At 42.6% G+C, this 27,277-nt stretch overlaps 1 protein-coding gene across 2 annotated transcripts; it reads left to right on the forward strand.

The window, feature by feature from the left end:
- Positions 1-202: 202 nt before the first annotated feature.
- On the forward strand, positions 203-22,642 carry N4BP1 (NEDD4 binding protein 1). Of its 2 annotated transcripts, XM_034426462.3 has the most exons (7): positions 203-754; positions 9,583-11,282; positions 16,950-17,080; positions 17,813-17,909; positions 19,801-19,908; positions 20,486-20,593; positions 22,062-22,642. In XM_034426462.3, the coding sequence occupies exons 1-7, from the start codon at positions 461-463 to the stop codon at positions 22,384-22,386; spliced, it is 2,763 nt and encodes a 920-aa protein (XP_034282353.2). In that variant the 5' UTR covers positions 203-460; the 3' UTR covers positions 22,387-22,642. The 2 variants fall into 2 exon arrangements, with proteins under 2 accessions (XP_034282353.2, XP_034282354.2); XM_034426463.3 differs by lacking the exon at positions 19,801-19,908.
- Positions 22,643-27,277: the final 4,635 nt, after the last annotated feature.

Raw genomic sequence — 27,277 nt, forward strand, 5'->3', positions numbered from 1 at the left:
GGAGGGGGGGCAAAAGAAACCAACAACGAACCCAACAGAGGGACAAAACGGTCTGGTAAAGCCCCGCCCACCGTCCTTGCCCTCACTCAACATGCCCGGCCTGTAGTTCTCTGCCAGGCGGGCAGAGACCGACGCAAGGAGGAAGAGGGCGCGACTTGCGTGGGGGCGGTGACGACGCCAGCCGGCCCCGCCCTCCCTGTGTGTCGCGTCGGCGCTTCATGGTGACGTCACGGTTGCATAGCGATGAGGCCTAGGCGCTTCCGGGGTGAGGGAGACGACGGCGACGGCGCAGGGGACTTTCCCGGGCTGTGGCGGCGCTTGGCGGGCCCGAAGCGATGGGAAGGGGCAGCGGCGGCCGCCCCCGTCGGTTCTCCTCCTCCTCCTCTTCCTCCTCCTCTTCGCCTTCTTTCCCCCGCCGCTTGAGTCGCTCTGGCTGCGCGGGCCGCGGGGCGCCTCGCTAATGGCCGCCTTCCGCCCCTCCTCAGCCGCGCCGTCGGAGGAGCGAAATCGCCTCGGCGGCGGCAACAACGGCGACGACAACCAGACGGTGCTGGATGAGTTCACGGCGCCGGCGGAGAAGAGCGGCTTCCTGGAGCGGAGCCGCGGCTGCCTCGAGCGGCTCTTCGGGGTGCGCCTGGCCTTCGTGGAGGCGGCGAGCAGCGGCGGCGGCGGCGGCTGGGTTCCCTCGGCCACCGGCGGGCGCAGGATCTGGCTCAGCCTGCTGGGCGAACGGGAGCAAGTGCGCAGCGCCAAGGTAAAGCCGGACGGGGGGTGGGGAGCGCATCCTCGGGGTGTTTGTTCCCTGAGGGCGAGCCCGAGAAAGAGGGTGGGGAGGAGGAGGTGGAGAGGCTCTAAAAAGCATCCAGGTCAGGGTTGTCCCGCCTAGTTACAGCTAGTCCTCGACTTGCAACGGCTCGTTTAGTGACCGCACAGAGTTACAAGCGGCGCAGGATATAGCAGGATAGCATTTACACTTATATGCCGCTTCACAGCTCTCTCTAAGCGGTTTACAGAGTCAGTCTATGGCCCCCAACCATCTGGGCCCTCATTTTACCCACCTCGGAAGGATGGAAGGCTGAGTCAAGCATTTTAACCACTGCACCAGGAAGGAAGGAAGGGAGGGAAAAGGAAGGAAGAAAGGAAGGCCTTAGACTTACATAGTGCTTTACAGCCCTCTCTAAGCGGTTTACAGAGTCAGCCTCTTGCCCCCAGCAATCTGGGTCCTCATTTTACCCACCTCGGAAGGATGGAAGGCTGAGTCAACCTTGAGCAGGTCAGGATCGAACCCCTGGCAGTGAGCAGAGTTAGCCTGCAATAGCACTTAGACTTATGTACTGCTTTACTGCCCTCTCTAAGTGGTTTACAGAGTCAGCACATTGCCCCCAATCACCTGGGTCCTCATTTTATCCACCTTGGAAGGATGGAAGGCTGAGTCAACCTTGAACCGATAAGAATCGAACTGCTGGCAGTGGGCAGAGCCTGCCATACTGCATTCTAACCATTGTACCATGAAGGAAGGGAGGGAGGAGGGGAAGGAAGGAAGGAAGATAGCAGTAGCACTTAGACTTATATACCGCTTCACAGTGCTCTCTCTAAGAGAGTCAGCCTATTGCCCCCCAACAATCTTGGTCCTCATTTTACCCACCTCGGCAGGACGGAAGGCTGAGTCAACCTGGCTGACCGTTTGTCACACTTGTGACTGTTGCAGCATCCCCATGGTCACATAATCAAATAGAGTTTATTACAGTCAAAAGACCAGAGACCAGAACATATAAATACTCTCAATGAATATCCAGTTAAAAATTTCTAGATGAAATAATAAATAACAGATTAAAAATCCATATTAAAATCAGAATATCCAGCCTTGTCAGTGACAGGTGGCCTAACTATACTATAATATTGATCCATAGGGGCCCGTGGTCATTAAATACTAAAATGCAAAAATAGTAACGCAAAAGGGTTTTGCTACGTTAGTTGTGTAAAATCGCTATGGTGGATTAATTGCATATTTCCAACCAATCTAGCCACCTGCACATACGGTAATCAAAATTTGGATGCTTGGCAAATTGGTTCATATTTATGATGGGTCGCAGTGTCCCGGGGTCACACGAACATTTTCTTAGACAAGCAAAGCCAACTGGGAAATCAGGTTCACTTAACAACCGTGTTCCTAACTTAACACTTGCCATGCTTCGCTTAACAACTATGTCAAGAAAGGTCTCGCAATGGGGCAAAACCCGTTTAGTAAATGTTTTGCTTAGCAACAGAAATTTGGGGCTCAATTGTGGTCATACAATTGAGTACCTGTGGTTCTCTAGGTTCTGAGTCAAAGACTTTATGGAGATTCTCAGTCTTCCAGGTCATTGGTTGTCCCAAAGGTGCTTTTTTTCATCTTTCTTTGAAGAACCATCTGTTGACTGTGTATTTTACACCTCTCGCATGAGATAGAGATTGTGGGGCAGCTGGGAGTTGAAGGGAAGAGAGGAGGCATAAACAATCGAGAGATAATGGGAGCCAGTTGGGAGTTAATCTCATCAGTGAATGCCAGCTTTGTCCAGATGAAAAGAATCTCACTTCTCATCCAAGAAACTTCTTCGGGTCTGACTGAATAGTGGGGAACAGAAGAATTATTTGTACTCTGAAATATTTTCAAGGGGAAAAAACCCTTGAAAGGGTCAAAAGTCCAGTTGCCTTTTGAAAAGCACCTTTGGGATAATTTGAGGCGCTGCCTTTCCCTGGTTCCGTCTCCCCATCCCAACAGGACCCTACCTGCTAAGGAGCTTTGTTTGATAGGACTCTGGAAGAGAGCCTTTTCCCCCTGGCACCTCTTGGAACATCATTTCTCCCCCTATCCTGTCATTGCCCCGACTTACTGACTTTCCAGAGGGCCTCAACAAACATAGGTTTAGTTAATAGAGGATTTTTGTGGCTCAGGGTTGAACTGAGGGGTCCCTGGTGCTCTCTGATTGGGAGATCAATTAAGCAGAAAACAATTTTCCAATCAAGGAACTACAAAGTCAGACAAACAGTAAACAGCCTAATCAAGGAACCCCTAGGAAGAAAACAACACTTTACCACTATTGACAGGGCAATCTACTTGTAGATAAACAGAGAGCAAACTGGACTCTCTTTTAGGACTGATGATGTTATCTAGTTGGGTCATGAAATATTTGCAAGAAAACAACCAAGCTCAGAGAGGATCAAAGATCTCATAGTTCAGCCCTGAGCTACAATTATCCCCCTCTATTGGCACTTGTATATAAACAGAGAGCAAACCCCAGTCCTTTCTAGCCCTGATGATGTTACCAGCTGGGTAGTGAAACATCTCAGGGGGGAAAAAAAAACAAGCTCAGAGACTGACCCAGCTAAGTTCTAGTCTTGAAGGCTGTAATTTACCTCCAAGATTACATGCAGGAAGGGATAAGATCTCATATTTGTGTACATCGGCCGATTTCACACGTATGCCTCTAAGCATGTGTATCAGTGACAGAGACGTCTGCATCAACATGAAATGAGAGGAAATAAATTAATTACAATCTCTTATCTGAAAGGCTTGTGGCAGATCAATAACCAAATGAGTGCGAGACGGAGGTCCTGTTATTGAGATGGAACAATCCGTTCAGCTCCCTTGGATTCCAAGGGAGTCAGTGCCATTTGGCTTTCATCATTGGCTGAAAGAAGAGGGGTCTCTGAGGAGCTGTGTTCCTCCTGCCTTCCCGAAAAATCTCCCTCTAACCCTTCACCAGCCTGAACTCTTCATTGGACACAGAACCAAATCTGGGGCAGAACTTTCATAGCAGAAAAACTTTGAACAAAGAAGCAGGAACACATTGTTGTGATGCTGTTAGCAACTGTGTTTATTGAGGGCTGGGCCTCTTTCGGAAAAGAAGAATTCCCATGATGTATTATAGGGCTAAGCACAGATGTCCCTTGTCTTGTCTGCTTTTTTGCCATTGGAAAGATAGTTCTGAGCAGGCAGGAAGAATAAGTCTATTTAGCATAGTGGTGTTTATACAAACCGGTAGTAGTTCCCCAGGTTCTGATTCAAAGACTTATCATATTTTTCAGACTATAAGATGCACCGGAATATAAGGCAAAGATTTTGAAGAGGTAAACAAGAAAAAAAAGTTTTTGCCCTCCCCAGCCCCCAGGAGCACTCTGCAGGCCTCCCAAACCCTCTGCGCGTCCCATTTTTGTGAAAAACGGGCCTGTTTTGGCGAAAACGGGACATGCGGGGCGGGGTTTCAGGAGGCCAAAAATGGCTGTATTCGGTGTATAAGACACACCAACATTTCCACCTTCTTTTAGAGGGGAAAAGTGTGTCTTATAGTCCGAAAAGTACGGTAAATTTTATGGATCCTTCATATTTAAGATGCCAGGCGTTGAACTTTGGACAATTTCATTTTTTTTCTCCTGCACTGTACAGTGTCTGTAGAATTTGGATATTAGCCGGCTGTTTATTTTACATCTCTTGCAAGAGGTAGAGATTGTGGGGCAGCTGGGAAACAGATGGAAGAGAGGGGAGGCATAAACAATCGAGAGATAACGGGTGAGCTAGTTGACAGCTTATCTCATCCATGCTAGCTTCGTCCAGATGAAAAAAAATCCGGGAAGATGTTTTTCAAATCAACAAGACTTCTATTCGTTTACTGTAAATGCTCACTTTAATTTACTTGCCATAAATGGCGCTGGGGAAATTTTCTTATTTATCCCAGATTAGCATTAAGGATATTTTACTAGAAATTTCTGTACAGTAGTTCCTCCTTGATCTATCTTAGCTGTTTGACGTTTAACAGAGAGAGTGTTCAAGACTGCCTCTCGTGTGTGACCACCTCTTCTTTCTTGTGCTCTGGCTAAGCCTTAAATAATAATATTTTTAATTTAAGATTCCACTGTGGTTTGAAATAAAGGTTTAACTGTTTTAGTGGAAAGAATGTAAGCCTTCTCTAATGGAGCCTTATAAAGTCACCACAAAACAGAGTTCTCTTAATCAACAATGTTTTGACAGTGAAATTAACCTCAGTGTAGACCATAATTTCCTGGGTATTTATGTTAATATAACAAAGAGCATGTCAGGTCTTTTATTTAGGACTTGTGATAGGTGCTTCTGTTTTTTGAATGCCTGTATTAATACAACAATTTGAATTATTCCAGATTGTGGAGTAAGTAGGAGATTACTTTAAAAAAAAGTAAAAAGACTTGAGCTGGTAACAGGTGAATAAAGATTTGAGATGCCTTGCAGGAAAGTTTGCATCTCTAAGTATAAGAGATGAAAAGGGAAGAAAGTTATAGACATGAAAATATTGTTTTGTTGTGCCTCTTTCTAAGGCTAAGTGGTAAATTGTAATGGCTTAATTTCCAAGGGTAGGACCAGAATCCTACCAGTTACAGTATGTACAGAAGTAGTTTATGCATTTTGAAATCCTCAGCCTGGAGGAAGGAAGAATTCTTAGCATGTGCTTTATAAGCATGATTTGACGATTAGTGGGTACCTCATTTGCCTATGGACTTAAGCATTTGAGAACCAAAGTGCCACAGAAGTCTCATTCATTCATTCAGAAACTGGAACTTGCACTCAGATGGCTCAGACTTTGCTCTGTCACGCACTGTCCCTCTTAAAAGAGAGTGGGGACAAAGGTTAGCACATCCATTTTATACAGGTCTTTTGGTCCCATTGCTAATATTATCACCTGAGAGGTTGAATTTATAATTATAAAGCGCCCACAGGTTCATTCGATTTGAGAAAATTCCTCTCACACTGGCAAAAAGAAAAAAAAAAACTATGGAAAGAGCTTGGCACCACAACGTGTTCCTGCTTCTGTCTAAACTGCTCTAATATTGTCACTGTAATGTGTGAAACAGGAAAGGAGATGATGAGCAGAATTAGTAATAATATGTCTAGGCACATGTGCTCTTCTGAATAACGATCTCATGTCTTTGATTTACAGCAGAAATCCTCTCTCTGAAAGGGCCTGTGCTTTTTAGGATGCTTGCTGGGTTTGAGTTCAAAACCAAACTGATTTCATTCACATCTTCCAAAACAAAAGCACTTTGGAGCTTGAACTGTGTCTTTCACACATTAGGTGGGAAAAAAATCATATGCCCAACTTGGGCTGTTTTGCATGTTCCGTGTAGGGGAAGAGGGCTTTCATAACTAGGATTTCTGCCCCATTCTTTTAACCTTCCAGGAATCCAGAAATCTCTCTATATATAAGCGAAAACCACTCACGCTGTAATCACGAAATCTTCAAGCCTACAAACTTGAAATTTGTCACGTATGTTCCTCTTGGCTTCTAGGTGCTCACTAAGAAAGGATTTTTCGAAATGGCCATCAGAGCATTCGTATTTCCTATATTATTATAACATGCTCTGATGCTAATTAGTTAGCTATTCTACTCCCCCTCCCAACTTGAAAATAACTCTGGAGAGAATGGGATAGGATAGGAGATGTTTCTGTGGGGCAAGGCTGAGGGAGAGAAAGGGAGAGGAGAGGCCGATCATAACTACTCATTAATTTTCAAGCTGTAAGTGTCCATTTATCAAGCCTGATCACATAGTTTCGTTGTGAAGCACGGGGGATCCAGCTAGTATGTTAGATAAAGAGGTGATTTGTCGGACAGCTCCTGTTTTGCTTTTCCCAATTCATGAATCAACCTCGAGCAAGAGATTTGTTCAAGTCAAAGTAGTACAATATCACCTTTTATAAATAGAATTTTAAAGGAAGGGGCTTTCTCCTAGCTGTCATTAATCTAACATTTGAAGGTAGAATTCTTCTAGATTCTCCTTTAGGTCTCCCGGCCATTTGTGGCTTTTTCCCTGAAAGTCGGTATTGACTTGCAACTAGAAATAAACTTGGAACCTGTACACAACGTTTTAACATCACTGTGTTGTAATCATGTAGCCAGGTCATCCCATATTTCGAATTAGTTAAAATTTCTGGAGATGTCATCTTGGAGGATAGTGTCACGAATGGTTTATGGTTGACAATAAGAATCATGAGACTCTCCTTGGCCAAACTGGATGTTCACCAATGTTCACCTTTCCTGCTGAATGGCCCTTTGAAAATAGGAATAAGCGTACAAATTAGAAACCCCAGACTTTTGATATCAGTCAGTTGCCCAACACTGAAAGCAGTTGAGCTTTCACAATTTTCACTAGGAACTCTTTTATATTTCCAGGGTAAAACCGGAATGTTGCAATACTTATTGCTTCAATGGTAAACATAAAAGATAATCTCTTTGAAAACTGTAGGCGTGATAGAGATGTGAGAACTGTCGCTACTTCCGAAGCCAGTAGAATAGCCCATTTTTCAGAATCTGAAGGCCACTATAGCTGCTTCTGCTGTTTGTACATGGCAAACATTTTCCTTTCCATTTCCTCTTATTTCCATGTTCTTTTACTAGTAAAATCTGGGATACGATCAGCTGTGTTAAAATGTTATAGGATGGGTGTGTGGGTCATAGGCAGGAACTACTATTAGCGGAAGCAGATTGTTCTCATGTGAAAACTCAACTCCTTCTTTGCTGTTTCATAGGAAATGGTTTGGACTGTACAAGAGTAAAAATCAGATAGTCATAGAGTATTTTTGGAATTTTGGCTTGGGTTAGGATTGGGCAATGCTTCCTAAGCAAGAGGGAAGCAAGCCCAAAGAGGCACTTTATTTAGAGTTGCAGCAGTGAGTTCTTTGGACTGTGAAGAGATTTTCCCATGGTTGCAATTGTGCTTAAAGGTGAAAAAGAAACCTGGAATAATAAACAACAATAAGTGAGCATCCTCTTTTTCAAATGGATGTTTCAGAGATAATTAGGGGATTGAAAGCTAAAACATACAAAGAAGGGTTGCAAGAATTGGATATGTCTAGTTCAATGAAAAGATGGACTAGGGATGACTTGATAGTGTTCCAATATTTGAGAGGCTGCCACAAAGAAGAGGAGGTCAACCTATTCTCCAAAGCACCTGAGGGCAGGACAAGAAGCAATGGATGGAAACTAATCAAGGAGGGAACCAGCTTAGAAATAAGGAGAAATTTCCTGACAGTGAGAACAATTAATCAGTGGAACAACTTGCCTCCAGAAGATGTGGGTGCTCCATCACTGGAGGTTTTCAAGAAGGGGAATAATGCAAGTTATAGTAAGGAAGGGTATTGTAGATAATTCTATTAGGTGATGAAGATGTGCTAACAATTGCATCCAAGTGATATTTCTGAATGGAAATGCCTTGGTGAAGTCATTCATTTCTCATGAAATTCATCATTCCAGGGTTCTAAAAATAGAAAGGTAATCTTGAAATGAAACTAATGAGCTGGTGAGCCAGGGTCATTGGTAACTGAAATCTTGAATTATTCTCTCCCATATCCTGAATGCAGACTTGTTAAGAGAGGTTCCATAAATGAAAATGGGATTAACATAGATTTCTAAACTAATACGGATCTCTGAAGACAGTTTGTTTGAGGTCATCTACTTTTCTGCGCAATATTCCTTTACAGACATCTTTGGTTTAGCAAAATGCAACCTTGTGAAAAGAGTCAATTGACAGCAGGGAAGCTACAGATAATCCGTGTATGTTCTCATGATACGTGTAGGCCTCCTCCGGTAGCCCTTCTGGAAAATGAAGGCATGGCTAATTATTTTCTCTGGCATTCTCCTGAATGAGTTGTTTGCCTTCATGTACTTGCAGCTACTGTAAAAAGATCTCTTTGGGGTACAATTCAATTATCATGATACTACGTTTCTTCCTATTTTTCTCAGCACTCAAGTATAAATGTTAGGCAATTAGATCTGGAAAGCTTTTTTATGTTCATAAGAATTGAAGCACAAGGTTAGCACATAGCAACACAAACAAGACAAAGGGGCAAATTATACTTCAAGGTGCAATAAGACACTTTCATACGAGATCTGATTGACTCATTGGGCAGAAGTCTTTCTCCTTAGATTTCTCCTAGAGGTTCACAGTTGACAACAGCCCAGGGTGGATAAAAATCGATGATTTAAAAAAAAAAAAATTAAAAAATTTAGATCTTTTATTTTTATCAAATTTATTTTAATAAAATGCTTTTGGAGTAAAAAAAATCTATCTAAAGATAGTTTTCTATTTAAGATCATTCATAATTTAGTTTATTCAGCATGAAATGGAGCTTAGTGATATAGCATGAGGTTGTATATTCTGCAATAGTGGGACTCAGTGAGTTAACAGCGGGTCAGAGGCAGAGCCGTTGCGGGACAGAGATGACAGTTGCTCTTTAAAAATTATGATTTAAATCAAGTCGATTTAAATCAAATCCACCCTGCAACAGCCTAATTTAAGGATTCTTCTCTTCTCTCCCCCATCCATTTTGTAAAAAAACAAAGGATGATCGTCTTATGATGATCGTCTTATTAAGATTGTTTTCACTGGTACTGTTTGCTTGCAATCTGCTCTCAGTTCCTCCAGGAGGAAGAGCAATAAAAACAGCAAGTCATCCTGTTGACAGAATTTAGAGTCGTAGCTTTAATAAGGCACAAATTTCAGAAGCTGAACTATCACCAATTGCCTTAATTTATGCTTTCTCTCCCCCCACCTTTACCCCTCCCCCCCTTTTTGCAGGAATATATTAAAGGAATCTGTGAACCCGAATTGGAAGAGAGGGAATATTATCCCAAAGACATGCACTGTATTTTTGTAGGAGCACAAAACCTCTTCCTGAATTGCCTTATTCAAGGCACCTCCGCTGATATTAGCGTAGTGGAGATTGGGACACTCGGTATTAAAGGCCGGACAGAGCCCGTGGTCATGGCCAGGAGTCACATCCAGCAGTTTGTGAACCTCTTCAAAAGCAACCTCAACGAGTTGACGGTCAAGGAGTCGGAAGTGAAGAAACAGTTCAAACACCTTGTCGAAGCTCATGCAGATAAATACACGATGGACTTGTTGATCCTACCAAGCTCGCTAAAGAAAGAGCTGCTGAGCCTCACACAGCACGAAGCCGGCAAAACGGAAGGCAGAACTGCAGATCCTGGCCCTTCTGATGAGACACTAAAACACCCAACTCAGATGCCGAAACTACCTGTAGTAAGCAACGATGGCAGAACAGGTCAGGAGGAAGCAAGGAACAATGCAGGTACACCGGTCTCTGAATTAGCCAAGCAAATGGACACCGTTTTTCCCGATACATCTGAAGGGCATTTTCTACCCATAAATGGTCTAACTTCTCTGGAGGCATCTGCCTCAAAAGAAAGGCAATCGTGTAAACGAAGATCCTCGGATGGCGACGAGAGGCTTCCAAAGAAACAGTTTTCTTTCGAAAACAACCAAGAATGTAAGCAGATGTCCTGCAAAAGATGTGACGACATAGTGGTGATAGATTTGGTCTCGGATACAAATGAGTTACTTGATACTAAAAACGGCGATGAAATAAGCGAGGAGATGGAATACAAGATCCTGGTCAATTTTTTCAAAAGCATGGGCTACTCTGAGGAAATTGTAGAAATGGTGATTTTTGAACATGGACAGTTGGCTGAGCCCCTACTCCTCCTAGAAGAAATTGAGAAAAAGAGTAAGATGGCTACGGAAGAGGAAGAGAAGTCCAGAACTATCTCCCAGAATACTGAAACGCAAGCAAAGAAGAATAAAGGCAGTTCCGGCATCAGGGTCCACCCCAATCTAGGCTGTCAATCAGAGCCATCCCAAAATGCAAATCTCGCCTCTGTTTCTCAAGCACCCCGCAAAGACAAAATCCACGGATCGGATCCTGAAAACCGGACCGTTCTTTTGGGTAACAAAAACTCATCGAGTCAAGAGCTCAGCAAAATACGATCAGGCTGTACAGAACAGGGCAGCAAGGCGAGCGAGGTGGAAAGCGATGGTTTCGTGAACGCTTCTAGTAATGCGCCCATGGCAACCAAAAATAAGAAAGCCAAAGATCCGATCTTGGTAGCCAGGGGGGCCTGGGAGAGCGCACACCCACCCGTTCAGAATGAAACCCTGGTCCTTCGAGGATGTTCCACCCAATCGCCTGCAACAGGCGACCAACAGGAAAACTGCAATCCTGTACAACTCGGAGCCCAGCAGTTCCCTTCCCAAAAGCCAAAGCACTTTGCAGACCCCACCCCTCCTCTGCAATTAAGAGGTTCTTATCCAGAAAAGAAAACGGGGGGACTTTACTGTCATCCTGCAGATCCTTCGGTCACCGGGGTTCAGCGGTTTCTAGAGGCGTTGAAAACACCGTACAAGCTGGAACTGAAAAACGAGCCGGGGAGACCCCACTTAAAATACGTAGTCATCGATGGCAGCAATGTTGCAATTTCGTGAGTATGGACGATCCTTAGATTTCTAGAAGCACGTAGAGTGAAGAAGGATGGGGAAGGAAGGGGCAGGAAAGAAGTCGAGAATGATAAAAGAGTTTTTCTTGGGGTGGGGGAATAACTGAGATGAGTTTCTATTTTTATCTTGGGTTTGAAAGTGCAGCCTTTCTGGATTTCCTTCAGCAAGTTGAGCAATTTTATTATATAAAAGAGAAAAAAACTGTTTGTTTCCTAAACTTGATTGTGATTTTTTAGCTCTAAAACCCAAAGCAACTTCCCATAGTTCAGCCGTGGTTCCGAGGAACACCATAAATGAATTAAAAATATAATGGAAAGGCCCTTTTATGCACTCATGTGCTATAGGTGGAATTTCCCATTAAGTTTATAGGTCTGTTGGCCTCTGCATCACCTTAAGAACGCATAATAGTCCCTTAGGCTGCAACTGGCCCCTGCTTTCTTGCTTGTATTTACATCCTCTGCTACTTCCTTCCCCTACTTGCCTCTTGGATAATCCCCATGATACATGTTTAAATTAGCATGGGAGAGTACCTTGCCCTGTGGTAACTGTTGTTTGGATTCCATCCACTGACAGTTGATATAAACTGAAGTTACACAGAAACATATTTGCGCTGTTAGGTAACGTTATTTGTTTTAGCTGTATTTGCAGAAGGTAACATTTGAGGATTTGTTTTATTTTTCCTTTAGCAATAGCCCTTAGACTTATCTACTGCTTCACGGTGCTCTACAGCCCTCTCTAAGCGGTTTACAAATGTTAGCCTCTTGCCCTAAACAATCTGGGTCCTCATTTTACCGACCTTGGAAGGATGGAAGGCTGAGTCAAGTCAGAATCGAATTCCCGGCGTGAGCAGTGAGTTAGCCTGCAGTGCTTACAGGGATTACCGCCACAGCTTTAGATGCAATTGCAATTCTAAAAATAAAACTTGAAAATTGTGAGACCCTGAGATAGGCAAGAGTAGAAAACCTGTGGTCTCTCAGGTGATCCTTCCAGAAAGATTTCCTTACCAGATTCCTGAGTGCCTAAAACAGTGACAGAGCTTCTAATGTACTGCCTTCATTGGAAAAGCCGAGATATAATTTGGAGATGTCTCTGTTTCGAAATTAGCCCCTGTTGAACTGTACGGCACGGTCAAACATCAGCACAGGAAATGTTTTAAGACACTTCATATTTTGTCCTAAACTGTTCTATTGTTAATGTTTTCTGTCCTAAAAATGCTTTATAAAATTTGCCAAACTTTTAATTCCACAAAAGTCACGGGTCCCCCGTTTTCTGGGTGAATTCTGTAAATTAAGAAATGCCTTGGTTCAAAAGGTTTTGCCCTGTGGCGCACCGTTTTGCCCAGTGAAGGATGAACAGGAAAAAGTGTTTCAGTATTACATAGATAAGGTGCTAGACATCAACTGCACCTCAAACGAAGATGCCTTGAAAACCTTAGAGCAGGGGTCTCCAACCCTGGCCACTTTAAGACTTGTGGACTTCAACTCCCAAAGTTCCTCAGCCAGGAAAGCTGGTTATGGCCAAGGTTGGAGATCTCTGCCCTAGAGGCTGACTTCACCTCACCTCACCTCTAAAAACAATAGCGTGGGAGGTGGGACTTTGTGGTACGCGAGGTATGTGCAAAACAAGACTCGGATAGCTGGGAAAGAAGTTAGAACACAAAGACTGTGTGTGTGTGTGTGTGTGCACTAATGTGCATGTGTACAGTGAATCCTATCCACACTTACTGTTCGAAAATGTTGCTGTTGCCATTAAGCTGCCTTTTTATGTTTGGAATCCCGACGAAGGAGGGAAAATCAGACAACGGAAACCAAATTTAGCACGCATTCCCGTCTCTGTTCATAAACCTTTTTCTAAAGTTGTTTTTCCTCCATCACTGAATCTGGAGGTATCTTCTACAGGTTCTTCTTCTTTTTTAAAGAACAGAACAACAGCCCCACTTATTGCTAAATGGATTTCCCAAAGGTTTCCACGCTTTGAGAAATGTGTATGTCACAATCAAGGTTGTGGGTCCTTTGTTGCATGTGACTCTTGTGATATCAGGAAATGTTGCTCTTGGAGTCAGTATGTCTTTGATCCTTACTCAGGGAGGAGGTTTGTGTGAGAAAGCACATCCCTTAATTGCCAGATGGAAATGTTGTTTTAAACTTTCCTCTGGAGATTGTTGAAAGTTTCAAGGTCGCTTAGAAAACTAAATGTTGGCAGCCGGATTTTTTTTTAAAAAAAACCTTGTTAAGTTGAATCTTAGCCTCAATTGCTTATGGCTTAAAATAATGGGATGAAATATTGGAAAAAGAGAGAAAATGTATTGGTGAGTGGGCTCATATAATTCTGTCCCCCTGTTACTAAGAAAACTAAAACTTCAAGGAATGGCCCCCGTCTCTTGTGGTCCTTGGCCTAGAGTTTTTCCTATCTTGCAAAATTCAACCCAGCATCTAGAGTTAATGCAATCAGTTCAGTGTAGCTTGAAGCTGCGTATGTGTCATTCTCAAAGCTTAAGACTGTGATGGTGAACCTATGGCACGTGTGCCCAGTGCCACGCGGAGCCATGTTGCCTGGAACGCACGGCGTTGCCTATTCCTCTTTCGGGCTCCTGGCATGCATGCGCATGCAACGATCAGCTGGCCTTTGTGCATGCGGCAGTGCCAGAAATCGGAAGAGCTGATCTTCCGTTTTCCGGCATGAGCATGTGTGCTGAGCAGCTGATCGGCACGTGCGCATGTGCGACAATAACCGGAAGACTTGCTGGTCGGCACGCATTGCACACGCCGGAAACCGGAAGTACCTTATCCGGCGCTCGCATGGCCCCTGGGCAGCTCCTTTTCTTGGTCGTGGCCCTGACGAGCGTGCGTGCATAGCGCTCCCTTTTCGGCATTTGGTGCCACGTGCGCTTGCATTCCCTTTTCAGCATTTGGTGCCGAAAAGCTTTGCCATCACTGGCTTAAGATACGTGCTTAGAGGGAGATTGGAGCTGAGTTAATAAAACTGAAATGCAAACAGGACTTCTATTGCTGTTGTAAGGCAGGGTTCTTTAATTCGGTGAGATAAGATTGATGGCCATGCCAAACTCAGGGTTTCTGTTTTTTTTTTTAACATCCCAGATTACTTGCCAGGTTTTAAAAAGAGAGGGGGGGGGGGAGAGCGGAGAGAATATTTTGCAGAACTGCTTTGCCTGCTTAAAAAATAGCACGCCCAACCGGACTGTCATTCCCCTTTCTCTTGCTTGACCCAAAGCTCGTAAAATACTTAACAGTAGCATTTATGGTTCATGTTAAATTCGAGGTGGATTCTCCCAGGTTGAGACTTGAGGAGAAGGAACCAATCCAGTATCAAAGCTGTGTCACGCCATGCCTCCCATTTAATTGTGATCTCCTTAGAGGAAGTATGCTCTTTAAAGGGTTTTTTTGGTCTTTTGCAACAGTATCAGAAAGGTCAGCTTAGTTCTCATTGTTTGATACATAAATCAATGGAAATACATTGTGGCTTTTTTCCCCCCCCCCTGGGACTTTACTTTGCAATTTTCAATTCCTTGTTTTATATATTTTACGTGTTACACATAAGTGTGTTTACACATGCACACAAATGCATACACTGAGGTACCTATTGAAATTCCAAATTTACCCTATTTTTCCGAGTATAAAACGCACTCCCCACCACCCCAAAGGGTGAAAATTTGGGTGAGTCTTATACACCGAATATAGCCCCCCCCCACCCTTTGCCCTCTGGCTCCCAGCAATTTACCTCCTTACAGCAATCCGCCCGTTTCAGCTTCAGCACAGCCTGATTAGCACAAGCAGTTGATTGCCGGTTGGATCGGCCTCCCGACTCCCAGCTTACTTACAACCGGTTGAAGCATCCCACAATCATGGGATTGCACTTTGCAAATTCCTTTGATTAAGCTAGATTTGGATTTATGGCCACATGAACAAACCCCCAGAGTATTCTAGTGTAATATCATGGACCAATTTTCCACTTGCAGCCTAAACTCTCTCACTGGACTATGGCATAAATCACTCATTCTCAACCGTAGCAATTTTAAGATATGTGGACTTCAACTCATAGCTTGCTGAGGAAATATGGGAGTTGAAATCCACACATTTTAAAGTTGCTGAGGTTGAGAATTACTATTATAAATTTTAAAAGGGAGGTACTGTGATGTTTACTTTGGTCACTGACCAGCAAAACAAATCATGTGGTCCTAAGTCTGAATCTAGTTTCTCCATCTGTAGTTGAATGCACGGGACTCAAGACATTTTTATTATTTTTTTATTGAATTTTTATACCACTCATCTTCCCTGTCTTGTCCTGGTTCTCACCACAATCCCTACACCACACTGGCTTGACATCAACCCCAAATTTGAACCTAGAACCCATTTTAGATCACTTACATCTTGGTTGTTTCTTGGCTTGGCCTTGGGCAAGCTTCTTCTTGTTCAGTTTTTTTTTATTCTGGAGAATATCAGAATAAAAAAGGTAGAGAGAAGGTGTGGATACATAATGATGTAACAAAATTTTTTGAAGGAAGTCTTCCATACAAGGAAGGAAATCTAAAGCATAGTCATGATTCTGGTTTTTATCTCAGTCTTTCCAGTTTCTAAGCTTGCACACCCTCTTCTGTTGCAAGACACAGGGAAATATATATATATATAAAACTTTAGTGATAACCTCCAAAGTTCAAATTATATTATTAATTGTGTAGTTTTTGCCTCACACCTGGGCATTCGGTGGGGACAAGGGAGTGAAGATGTACATTTTCAATCAATCAAAACAGAGCTGGAAGGAATCTTGGAGTTCTAGTCCAAACCCCTGTTCAAGCAGGAGATCCTATACAATTTGAGACAAGTGGCTGTCCAATTTCTTCTTAAAAACCTCCATTGATGAACCATTATGAGAACAGTGATGGGGGAAGAAAGTGCATTTATTTATTAAATTGATATGACACGCCTCTCACTGTTACAAGCGACTGAGCAATACATTCTGACAGCATCGCACTAAATGCCATACCTGACATATTTGTGTGAGATATTCTGGCACAGGTATGTCTAATTGCAGTATCTGAATGATGCCGTCATGTGAGCGGAATGCTTTTGGCATAATCACAGCTTCTATGTGGATGCCACTGTCAGGGAAACCACTTTTTTTCTTTCACTAAAGTCAATTTTCCAAGTATAATCTCTGATCAAAGAGGAATCATCTCTGCCTTTTAAAAAGTTTATTTATTTCATAGTAAGAGTGGTCCAAGAGTGGCTCTCCTCACAGTCAGGAGGCTGTGAGTTCAACCCTAGGTTTGAGCAGATATTTCTCTCTCTGGCTGCAGTGAGTAATTGCTGTGAACTCCACATAGGCGTCAGGAAGGGCATCCGGCCAGTAAATGCTCAGCTTCAATCAAGTCGCCCCGACCCCAGCCCAAAGCAAGGGATTGCAGGGTTGAAAGGGAAAAAAATACTCATTAGTGAATGTCATGTCTTCATACTAGCCAGTATTTCAAGTGAATGAGGGAATGGATAGGGTTTGGTCTGGTTTCGGTTTCGCAAGGCATAATAATAAGAGAGTGTAACTTTTACCCCTCATTGAAGAATTTGATAGTCAATTATGATAAATAGAAGATTATGAAGATCGAGAGATAATACCGTTTTTTCTCTCTCTTCCGATAGCCACGGTCTGCAAAAATTCTTTTCCTGTCGAGGAATCGCAATTGCTGTCGATTACTTTTGGAAACGTGGTCACAGGAAGATTACAGTTTTTGTCCCACAGTGGCGAACACGGAAAGATTCTAATATCACAGGTAAGGAATAAAAACAACTATATCTCGGACCTGTGGATTTAAGACAGACGCCTCCAACGTCATACCTTCCACTTATCCAAATTTCAACTGTCATTTTTCCAATAAGTCCCAAGCTTAGCTAATAAATTAAAAAGAAGAGAAGCTTTGTGACTACAGAACGCATCTAAAAACCGTCTGTCAACCCTTAAATCTCCATATCTGTTACTGGCTTTTTGTTAACGACTGCAGTGCCGGAAGTGCTTTGATGGCTCGTTGAACTTAAAGTAGTCATTGTGCATTGTGGCTTATTTGGTACCTTCCTCGACTTGCAACCTAAAATTGAGCCCAAAATTTCCATTGCTAACTGAGACATTTGTTACGAGAGTTTTGCTCTGTTTTACGACCTTTCTTGCCACATTTCTTAAGTGAATCACTGCAGTTGTTAAGTCAGTAACACGGTGGTTAAGTGAATCCGGGTTCCCCATTGACTTTGCCTGTCAGGACGGTCCCAAAAGGAGATCAGGTGACTGTCATAAATATGAATCAGTTGCCAAGCGTCTGAATTTTGATCACACGTTCCCAGGAGATGCTTCAACAGTCGTAGGTTTGAAAAAGGGTCATAAGTCACTTTTTTTCAGTGCCGTCGTAACTTTGAACGGTCGCTAAACGAACTGTCGTACGTCGAGGATTGCCTGTGTATCCATTTCATTCTCTTTCTTTTCTTTCCCTTCTTTTTTTCTTTTCTTTTCATAGAGCAGCATTTCTTATCCCAGCTCCAAGATGTTGGCATTTTGGCACTTACTCCAGCAAGAGTTGTATGTGGGGCTAGAATTGCCTCTCACGATGACAGGTAAAGAGGGTTTGTTCCCGATTTCCACTTCTGTGTCTCTGGGTGGTTTGAAAGAGAAGCTACTCAGCTGACTTGTCCTCTAGGAAGGTGTCCCTAAGGCCGTGATGGCGAACTTAGGGCACGCCTGCCACAGGTGGCACGCGGAGCCCTCTCTGCGGGCATGCAAGTCGTTGCTCCAGCTCAGCTCCGCCATGCATGTGCATGCGCCTCCCACCCAGTTTTTGGGTCTCTGACGTGCATGTGCGGGGGGTGAGGTGCATGTGGGAGACGCACGTTCATGCGCGGGAGGTCACACATGCATGCACGGGGGGCAGGGGACATGCGGGGGGTCGAGTGCACATGCGGGGGGGATGGAAGGCATGTGGGGGGCTGGGCACCTGCAGGGCAGCGGGGGTCACGCACGCATTGTATTATGGGTGTGTGCACGCACACATGCATGCTTTCGGCACTCAGTGCCGAAAAGGTTAGCCATCACTGCCCTAGGGAAAGTTAGATATTTTAATGTGTTTCTTGTCAGATGATGAACATGCAATAAATGAATTTACTATTTAAATTTATTATTTTTTAAAAAATAGGGTTTTTTTTCCCATTAATGTTTTCATAAACCTCTCTTCAGCTATACCCGTGTTTCTCCTAAAATAAGACCTGGTCTTATATTAATTTTTCCTCCAAAAGACACATTAGGGCTTATTTTCCAGTTGGGGTCTTATTTTCGGGGAAACACAGTATTGGTTCCGAGGATGTTTTCAAACTAAACCTCCCTCACCCCACCCCCTTCTCTTTTTAAAAAAAAGTTTTTTAAGAATTAAAAATTATCCCAAAAACTGCTAAAATGGGATGGTGTGATCTGTGAAGATACCAGTAAGGTAGAAGCTGCATTTAAAACCCTAATTGCTTAAAAAAAATAATTCGTAATTATTTGTATAAACTCAATATCCTATTACGGCATCATCAAAACTGATGATTTTCTTAAAAGATGTAGGGGCTTGTTTTCTCCAACTGTTTTTCCTGCTGATGGTGGTCTGCTAAGAAACCATCCCATTTTTCTCTAAAAGGAAGGGAGTCATCATGAACATCACTGCTGACAATATTCAGAGTCTGGTGTCTTTGTCACTCTCATCCGCCATACCTAAACTCAGGGCTCTTAACCATGTTAACTCCTCAGTAAACCAAAGAGAATGCTGGAATCAGTATACCGAGACAGACCACTGGGAGGCAACGTCATCCAATATTTCCACAAGCATTCCCAAAATCTCTATATTCCAAAGCTCGGTTAGAGTTCTGGCTGAGCTGTGTTAAAGAAAGTGCCAGTTGTAAACCAAGTAGATCCCATCTGAATGCCTAGGGTAGAGCATCCTAATTATTCCTTTGACCTTTGCAGGTCAATGGTGGCAATAAATCACTAGTTTGATGATAAGATACAGCCAACTTTTGTCCAGAAGTTGCACGTTAATCAGGCCTTCATCAGAGTTGATTGAGTGCAGCATTATGTTATTGTATGAAATAGCTAGGAATCTCTGTGAATCTCTAAACATGAATTAATATTGGTATCACCACTATTTGTCATTGTTCCAAAAAATTAGAAGTATGTAATCACACAAAGGAAAAAGGAAAGATTAAAAAATAGAAAAAAATAATGAACAGAGTTGTTATACAAATTTAATAAATGGATTAAATGTTACAATAATTTTAAATTCTTTGTTATAAACAGAGTAAAAAAAAAAGATTTTACAATTATAAAATCTGAATTTTCATTCTTGACTACTATATCCCTACCTTTTTTTTTTTATGTAGCTCTTTATTCTGCTCCTTTAAATGTTTCAATAAATTATTTCTTTAAAAAAAGAATTTATTCAGCGCCTGGGTACAGATTCTCCCAAATGTGTTGTAGATTTCTGCTGCACCTTGCTGAAAAAACTGGAGGTGTTATTGTTACCAATGATAACTTCAGAGAATTTGTAGACGAATCCCCACCCTGGAGGGAGATTATTCAAAGGAGGTACCTATGCCTTTTTGATCACCTTGCTTGTGTGTGTGTGTGTGTGTGTGTGTGTGTGTGTGTGTGTGTGTGTGAGAGAGAGAGAGAGAGAGAGAGAGAGAGAGAGAGAGAGAGAGAGAGAGAGAGAGAGAGAGAGAGAGAGAGAGCGCATGTACATACACAAACACATTATAAATATCTCTCTATAATATTGTAGTAGCTGCTTTATTATCCACCATATGTAATATGGCTCAGTGGTCAGAGATGCTGAGCTTGTCAGCTGGCAGCCCAAGTTCGAGACCAGAGTGTGCGAGATGGGATGAGCTCTTGTTACTTGCCTCAGCTAGCAGTTCAAAAGCATCCAAATGCAAATAGATAAATAGGTACCACTCCGATAGGAAGGTAACAGCGTTTTGTGTGCCTCGGCATATAATCATACCAGACACATGGCCATCAAAGTGTCTTTGGTCAACACTGACACTCCCAGCTAAGAAACAGAGATGAGTACTCCCCCTAGAGTCGGACACAACTGGACAGAGGAACCCTTTTCTTTTCTTTTTCTTATTGCAACCCTTCCTCTCTTTTGCTGCTGCATTAGGCTTCTGCAATACACTTTCGCTGGAGACATTTTCATGGTGCCTGATGACCCCCTGGGACGAAATGGACCTGGATTAGACCGTTTTCTTCAGGAGTCAGCTAGTTTCAGGTAGATGGTTTCTGGTGGGGGGGGGGGTTCATAGCTCTTTTTTTTTCTTCTTCTTCTCTTGTCAAAAGAGGAAATGGAAATTAAAAAAAAAAAGTTCTGCAGAGAACTGAAACGATCACGAGATAAAGAAAAAGACGTGACAGGCTTAGCACAAGCAGGAGTGGCTCTTCTGTCAGATTTGTTTTATCTTTTGTTGCCATAACTGAACGTACAAGGTGTGGGTATATTTGCATCACACACAGAGACAGTTAAGATAAGCCAAGTTTAATCTTGGTAACAAGTCCTCTTGCGTTTAGAAACATGGTAGATTCCTTGTAAATATGACATAACCCCCGATGTCATAGAGCACGCAACAGATGGATCTGGGAGGCAATTATGTCAAAGGTTGACATTTAAGTCGGGCCCTAAAAACTCATCTCTTTCAGTTAGCCGGTCTCTCTTGATTTTATGATTTTATGGTTGGTTTTAAATTTTGATATGGATTTTAAATTGATAAATTTTAAACTATGGGCCAAATTTAATTATTTTAAATCTATTTTTAATCATATTTATGTATAAATGTTTTTATTTTGGCTGTTCACCGCCCTGAGTCCGAAAGGAGAAGGGCGGTATAGAAATTCGAATAATAAATAAATAAATAATAAATAAATAAGTTGTAAAACAAATTGTACCAAGTCACGAAGATCTAACAATTCTTTTTTTAAAAGTTCTCACGGCTGCTTATAGCAAGTGATAGGGTCTCTTGCTAGGTTGGACTAGAAGACCTCCCAAGGTCCCTTCCAACTCCTTATTTTTCTGTTACTCTGACAAAGTACAAATGAATGTAATTTTAACTGGTAGATGTCAGGTTTGTTAAGGCTACGGTAAGAGCAATATTAAGAGCTAATTAAGTGCAGTGCTTAAGCTATCAGCCTAGAAACCTGGAGAGTGTGAGGTCTAGTCCTTTCTGAGGCTCAAAGCCAGCTGGGTAACCTTGGGGCAGTCACTCTCCGTCAGCCCTGAGAAGGTGGCAGTTGGAAACCACCTCTGATATCTTGCCAAGAAAACCGCAAGGACCTATCCAGGCAGTTGCCAGGAGTCAACATTGATTCCAAGACACCAAACCAGTAAGATTATGAGCCGCGGTGGAGCAGTGATTAAGAATGCTGTGCTGCAGGCTACTTCTGCTGCCTGCCGGCTGCCTGCAATTTGGCAGTTTGAATCTCACCAGGTTGACTCAGCCTCCCATCCTTCCGAGGTGGGTAAAATGAGTACCCAGATTGTTGGGGGCAAGAGGCTGACTCTGTAAACCGCTTAGAGAGGGCTGTAAAGCACTGTAAAGCGGCATATAAGTCTAAGTGCTATTGCTATTATTAAATATTGGCTGTCTTTGTGATGACCGATGGTAGGTCATCTTAGATGGACAAGGTTGCTTGCTTGCTTACCAATCAAAGCCTCTCATACTGAATGCTATTCTTTTCTTCTCCAGAGCTACGCCAACCCCTTACAGCGGAAGCCATCTTCCTTTGGGAATATCCCCTTTCCTGATGCAGTCAGAAGGGAGCGGACAGTTGCTCCCAAATCCCGTTTCTGGTCTCGTCCCTAACTTGCCTCGGTTTCCTACGACGTCCCTGGTAAACTCTGGCCTTCCCCCGTCTCCAAGATCGGCCACTGAAACGACCCATTTAAAAGAAGCCTTGAAAAAAATATTCCCAACTTCAGAGCAGAGGGAGAAGATTGAGGAAATCCTGGCGCAGCACCCCCACATGAGAGACATGAATGCTCTGTCTGCACTGGTGCTTGATTTAAGCTGATGAACTAAAGCTCCCCCTCAAAACTTTTCAGTTTTGCAGTTTGGATTGTTAATGTAAAGAGATGCCTCTTGAGTTGAAGTCTGGCCATCTGTGAATAGTCAAAACTTAACCCTTTTGTATAAAAAAAAAATGTGAATATTCAGAGGATTTGAGATGCCCTCTTTGTTCACTTAAGTTAACATTTTGTTCCTTTTTTTCCCCGTTTGTTTTACAAATTTGTATTGCATATTTTTGAATGAAAAACAAAAAGTATTTATTAACGAGTTGGCTTTAAATCATTTGCAAGTTTGTTTTGAGAAGTGATCGGAAAGCAGCTCTAAATTCTACTGAAAGTAAATTCACACCTCTGGAGTAAATTGGCAGGATAAATGGATTTAATTTCTTATACTTTGGATTCCAGTTGCTGAGTAACTCCTTATTAAACTGCCAAATGAATGCGAGCAACTTTGAGTTGTGCTCAGTAAGAATGGAATGGGACATCATGCCACGGGACAATTCAACAATTTTATATAATGATTGAAAATATATATTTTTAAAAAAATACATTTTAATTTTTGTCATCCACCATTTCATTTTGTCCCTCCTGCTGCTTTCTTTAATGATTCTGTCCCATCGTTTCTTTGGTATTATGTAACTTTTGTCCTGCGGTGAATGGCGAATTGTTCCGTGGCGAGTTGGCCATGGCGAAATGGCCTAAACCCATGTAGTCGAACCTCTGAAGAACTGGTTCAGGAGATCTGGTGCATCTTGTCTCCTAACAGATTACCATTTGAGATGACTTTGTTAGCAAACTGCTAGGTTCAAATAGCAGGTGTACCAAGGGAAACTTTGATCTGATTCCGTACACTAGCTCTTATTATGTTCTGTGCTTTTCCTTGATTTTAGAAACAAAACAACAGCAGACATTTCATTCCCAGTTTTTTTTTAATAGGGTAATAAAAACGTGGTGTTCTGTGACTCACCTGAAACAAACATAGGGTTTGCAGAAAAATTGTCCCTTTTGGAAGCCCTGTAAAATAATCCTTGTCTGTGCGTGTGTGGCCATAATGATCTCACTTGATTGTAATGTGCCACTTATCATTCATTATATGATATCGAGAGTTCTGAAATCAAAGCTTATTTTTTACGCAACCTGGAAATGGATATCGGTGGACTTCAACAAGAAAGAGAGTAAAAAAATATAAGGTGCAGAGTTGCACATAATACAAAATTTTACAATGCGCTCTTCTTGAAGGATACCTATGATTTTTACAGGAGTTTCCTTGTAAATGAAACCATCTTTTGGTAAGCTGGGAACTTACGTCTTCATAGCATGTCAGAGATGGTAATTCGTATGCAAAAAAAAATCAAATTCGTATAGATGCCTGCAGTTAAACCTGGGAGCATCGATATCCAAAAATCTGGAGAACTAAGAAATTAGGACTGCACAATTTTTTTCTTTTCTTGCCTGTTTCTGCCGTTTTAGTGCAAGACTCAACAGGTCTTCCAGTTTCCCAAGAAATCCTCTTTGCTTAAAAAAAATGATAAGAGGTATTCACCAGTCTGTTTATAGTGCAGATGTGTCTACCAGCTGTTTTGTTTACTCATCCTTCACTAAAATTATATTTTTTGCAAAGAAGCTCATTTCACAATGTGCTCACGTAAAGAAAGTGTCTCTATACAGTATGAGATTTTTGGACTATGCAACAGCTATTGACTTTGTTAATTAAGAACCCCAGCTAACGGTGGGAATACAGGAGCCAATCTTTAATGATCCATGAAATAAAAGTCATTAAGGGGTGAATTGCCAGCAGAGTCTATTCACAGCAGGGTTGGGCTGACTTCGTTATTTATGAAAACTTGATCACGGTCCATTGGTGCTTTAAATTTACAAAGTGGTAATTTGTGTTTATATTTGTGTAATTTGTATAGGGACGCGATGGCTCAGTGGCTAAGATGCTGAGCTTGTCGATCAAAAGGTCGGCAGTTCAGTGGTTCGAATCCCTACTGCCACGTAACAGGGGTGAGCTCCCGTGACTTGTCCCAGTTTCTGCCAACCTAGCAGTTCGAAAGCACGTTAAAAAATGCAAGTAGAAAAATAGGGACCACCTTTGGTGGGAAGGGAACAGCATTCCGTGCGCCTTTGGCATTGAGTCATGCCAGCCACATGACCACGGAGACGTCTTCAGACAGCGCTTTGTTCTTTGGCTTTTAGACGGAGATGAGCATCGCCCCCTAGTGTCGGAAACAACTAGCACATATGTGTGAGGGGAACCTTTACCTTTAATTTGTGTTAAGTCATCCTGAGTGTGTGCTTTTGCACAAGTAATGGGAGCTCACCCCGTTACGCGGCACTAAGGATTCGAACCACTGAACTGCCGACCTTTTGATCGACAAGCTCAGCGTCTTAGCCACTGAGCCACTGCGTCCCTCTGGGAATCACATACAGGATGTGAATAAGGGCCTGATTTTTATCATTATTATTTTTTTTTATTCTGTCTCCCCACTGAAAGGAGCACAAGACAAAACAAAAAGGCCAACATATCTGCTAGTTTTCTTTACTTTGAAAAGGCTATATAGGCCAGGGATGTCCAATCCTGCTAGCTTTAAGACCTGGGGACTTCAGAGTTAGCAACGTTGAACCGTCCTGCTATATAGGCAAGATAATTTTGGTTGCCACAATGCTAGAAGGCAATTTCAGCAATTGCCAAGTACGTTTTCCAAATCTCCTGTGAAAGATAAACAAATGTGCAGCATTTTTTTTCTCTACGTGGGAACAAGATAACATTAGGGTTTTTTTTTTTTTTTCAGAACAGAGATGGCCGGAGCTAGCAATCTTTGTTTCCTAGATTAAGCTGTGAAGTTCAGAACAAAAAGTTTTCTGTTTGATCTGCACACATATACACACCTTAAAATTGGGGGGGGGGGGTGGCAGGAAAGAGGCAGGGGTGTCTGACTTCCCTTGCTCATAGTCAAAGCAAAGTTGAACCAATCAACATGGAAGGGTCTTATGAAACCATTTCAGCTGAGTGACCGAGGGACGAACACAAGGAAGCATACTCGTAATTTGTCTACATGACCATTTGGCTAATTGAACTTGGTCCAGTCATATTAATACAAGCGAAGTTCTGTTGTGAACCTCTCCCTTTAATGATACAGATATTTGGGATTAGCATAGGGTAGAGGGTAGAGGTAGAGGCTAGCATAGGGTAGGGTAGGGTAGAATAGAATAGAATATTATTTTATTTATTTATTTATTGGTTCGATTTATATGCCGCCCTTTTCCAGAGACTCAGGGCGGCTTACAATGTGTTAAGCAATAGCCTTCATACTTTTGTATATACCTGCTTAGTAGGGTTTTTGGGCCCCCCTAAATGGTGTTCTTTTTTATACAAAGTCAGCTTATTGCCCCCACAATCCGGGTCCTCATTTTACCTACCTCGGAAGGATGGAAGGCTGAGTCAACCTTGAGCCTGGTGAGATTTGAACTTGCAGTAATTACAGGCAGCTGGCAACTTAAGTGCTACTTTAACAGCACTTAGTCCACTGCGCCACCAGGCTGCGCCCCCCCCCCCCAGGTATGAGGGGTCCTTGGTGCTCTCTGACCTTGCTTTTCTTGCAGATGATTCATTATCCTAATTAGGTAACCTCCTTGAGCTGCGGTTATTTCAGGGTTCGAAAAAATATAAGACAGGGTCTTATTTTGGGGGAAAACACGGTTGATTTAAGATAAGTAATTGCTCTGTGAATATCTTGGATCTTCTGTTACACCAGAGGTGTCTAACATTGGCAACTTTTAAGACCTGTGGACTTCAACTTCCAGAATTCCCCAGCCAGCAAGGTTGGCTGAGGAATTCTGGGAGTTGAAGTCCACAGGTGTTAGATTTGCCTAGATTGGAAACCCTTGAGTTAAATAAAGCTAAAGTTAAATAAATAGATCAGCAGGTTGCGTGAGCCTCCCGACAACAAAACTTTCTTTTGGAAACTCCTGCGGCTGAGCTTAGCGAGGCAAAAAGCATATATAAACTATTGCCACCAGATGGAGGTAAAACCTTGAAAATATCGTATGTGTTGAAGAAGCTGGCCTGGACTAGGGAGTAACAACTAGCAAACGGCCTCATATAGCTCAAAATTATTGCAAATTTGGCAGGAATGTAACTGATTATTTGAGGCTTAAAAAAATATGAAACCTCAAGAAATCCTGCAAACAAACACACATTCCACGAAGAGAATTCAGGCACCTTGGCATTGAAAAAATCAGTGGTGGGATTTAGAGCGGGGATCTCCTTACATGGCAACCTTAAGACTGTGGACTTCAACTCCCAGATGGTTGGCTAGGGAATTCTGGGAGTTCAAGTCCACAATCTTAAAGTTGCCAAGTTTGGAGACCCCTGATTTAGAGGTTGGGGGTGGCAATGTTATGGGTGAGAAACATAGAAATTTGCCTCCCATGTACTTCCCACTCCAGACCCCAGACTTAACCATTTCCAAAAATTCCTGATGCAAGAGTCAGAGACACGGGGCCCAAAAATGTTCTTTTATCTATCATCTATCTATCTTCTACCTCTATTTTCCATTTATCATCTATCAATCTGATTATCTCTTTCTTTCTTTTCTCTTTCTTTTTCCTTCCTTCCTTCCTTCCTTCCTTCCTTCCTTCCTTCTATATCTACCCTATATCCAGTGGTGAAATCCAATTTTTTTTACTACCGGTTCTGTGTTCGTGGCTTGTTGGGCATGATGTGGCTTGGTGGGCATCGCAGGGGAAGGATACATCAAACTCGCCATTCTCTCCCCACTCCTGGGGGAAGGATACTGCAAAATCTCCATTCCCTCCCCACTCTGGGGCCAGCCAGAGGTACTATTTGCTGGTTCTCCAAACTACTCAAAATAATTCCAGCTACTGGTTCTC

Source organism: Pantherophis guttatus, chromosome 11, assembly GCF_059756535.1.
Source record: "Pantherophis guttatus breed Tessera chromosome 11, ASM5975653v1, whole genome shotgun sequence".
NCBI classification, from domain to species: Eukaryota; Metazoa; Chordata; class Lepidosauria; order Squamata; family Colubridae; genus Pantherophis; species Pantherophis guttatus.

Bases quoted from the DNA above. Each gene is read 5' to 3' on its own strand.
- N4BP1 (XM_034426462.3), top strand. From the start codon at position 461: ATGGCCGCCTTCCGCCCCTCCTCAGCCGCGCCGTCGGAGGAGCGAAAT. The intron at 17,910-19,800 runs GTAAAGAGGGTT...AATGTGTTGTAG, and splicing joins ATTGCCTCTCACGATGACAG to ATTTCTGCTGCACCTTGCTG. The intron at 19,909-20,485 runs GTACCTATGCCT...CTGCTGCATTAG, and splicing joins AGGGAGATTATTCAAAGGAG to GCTTCTGCAATACACTTTCG.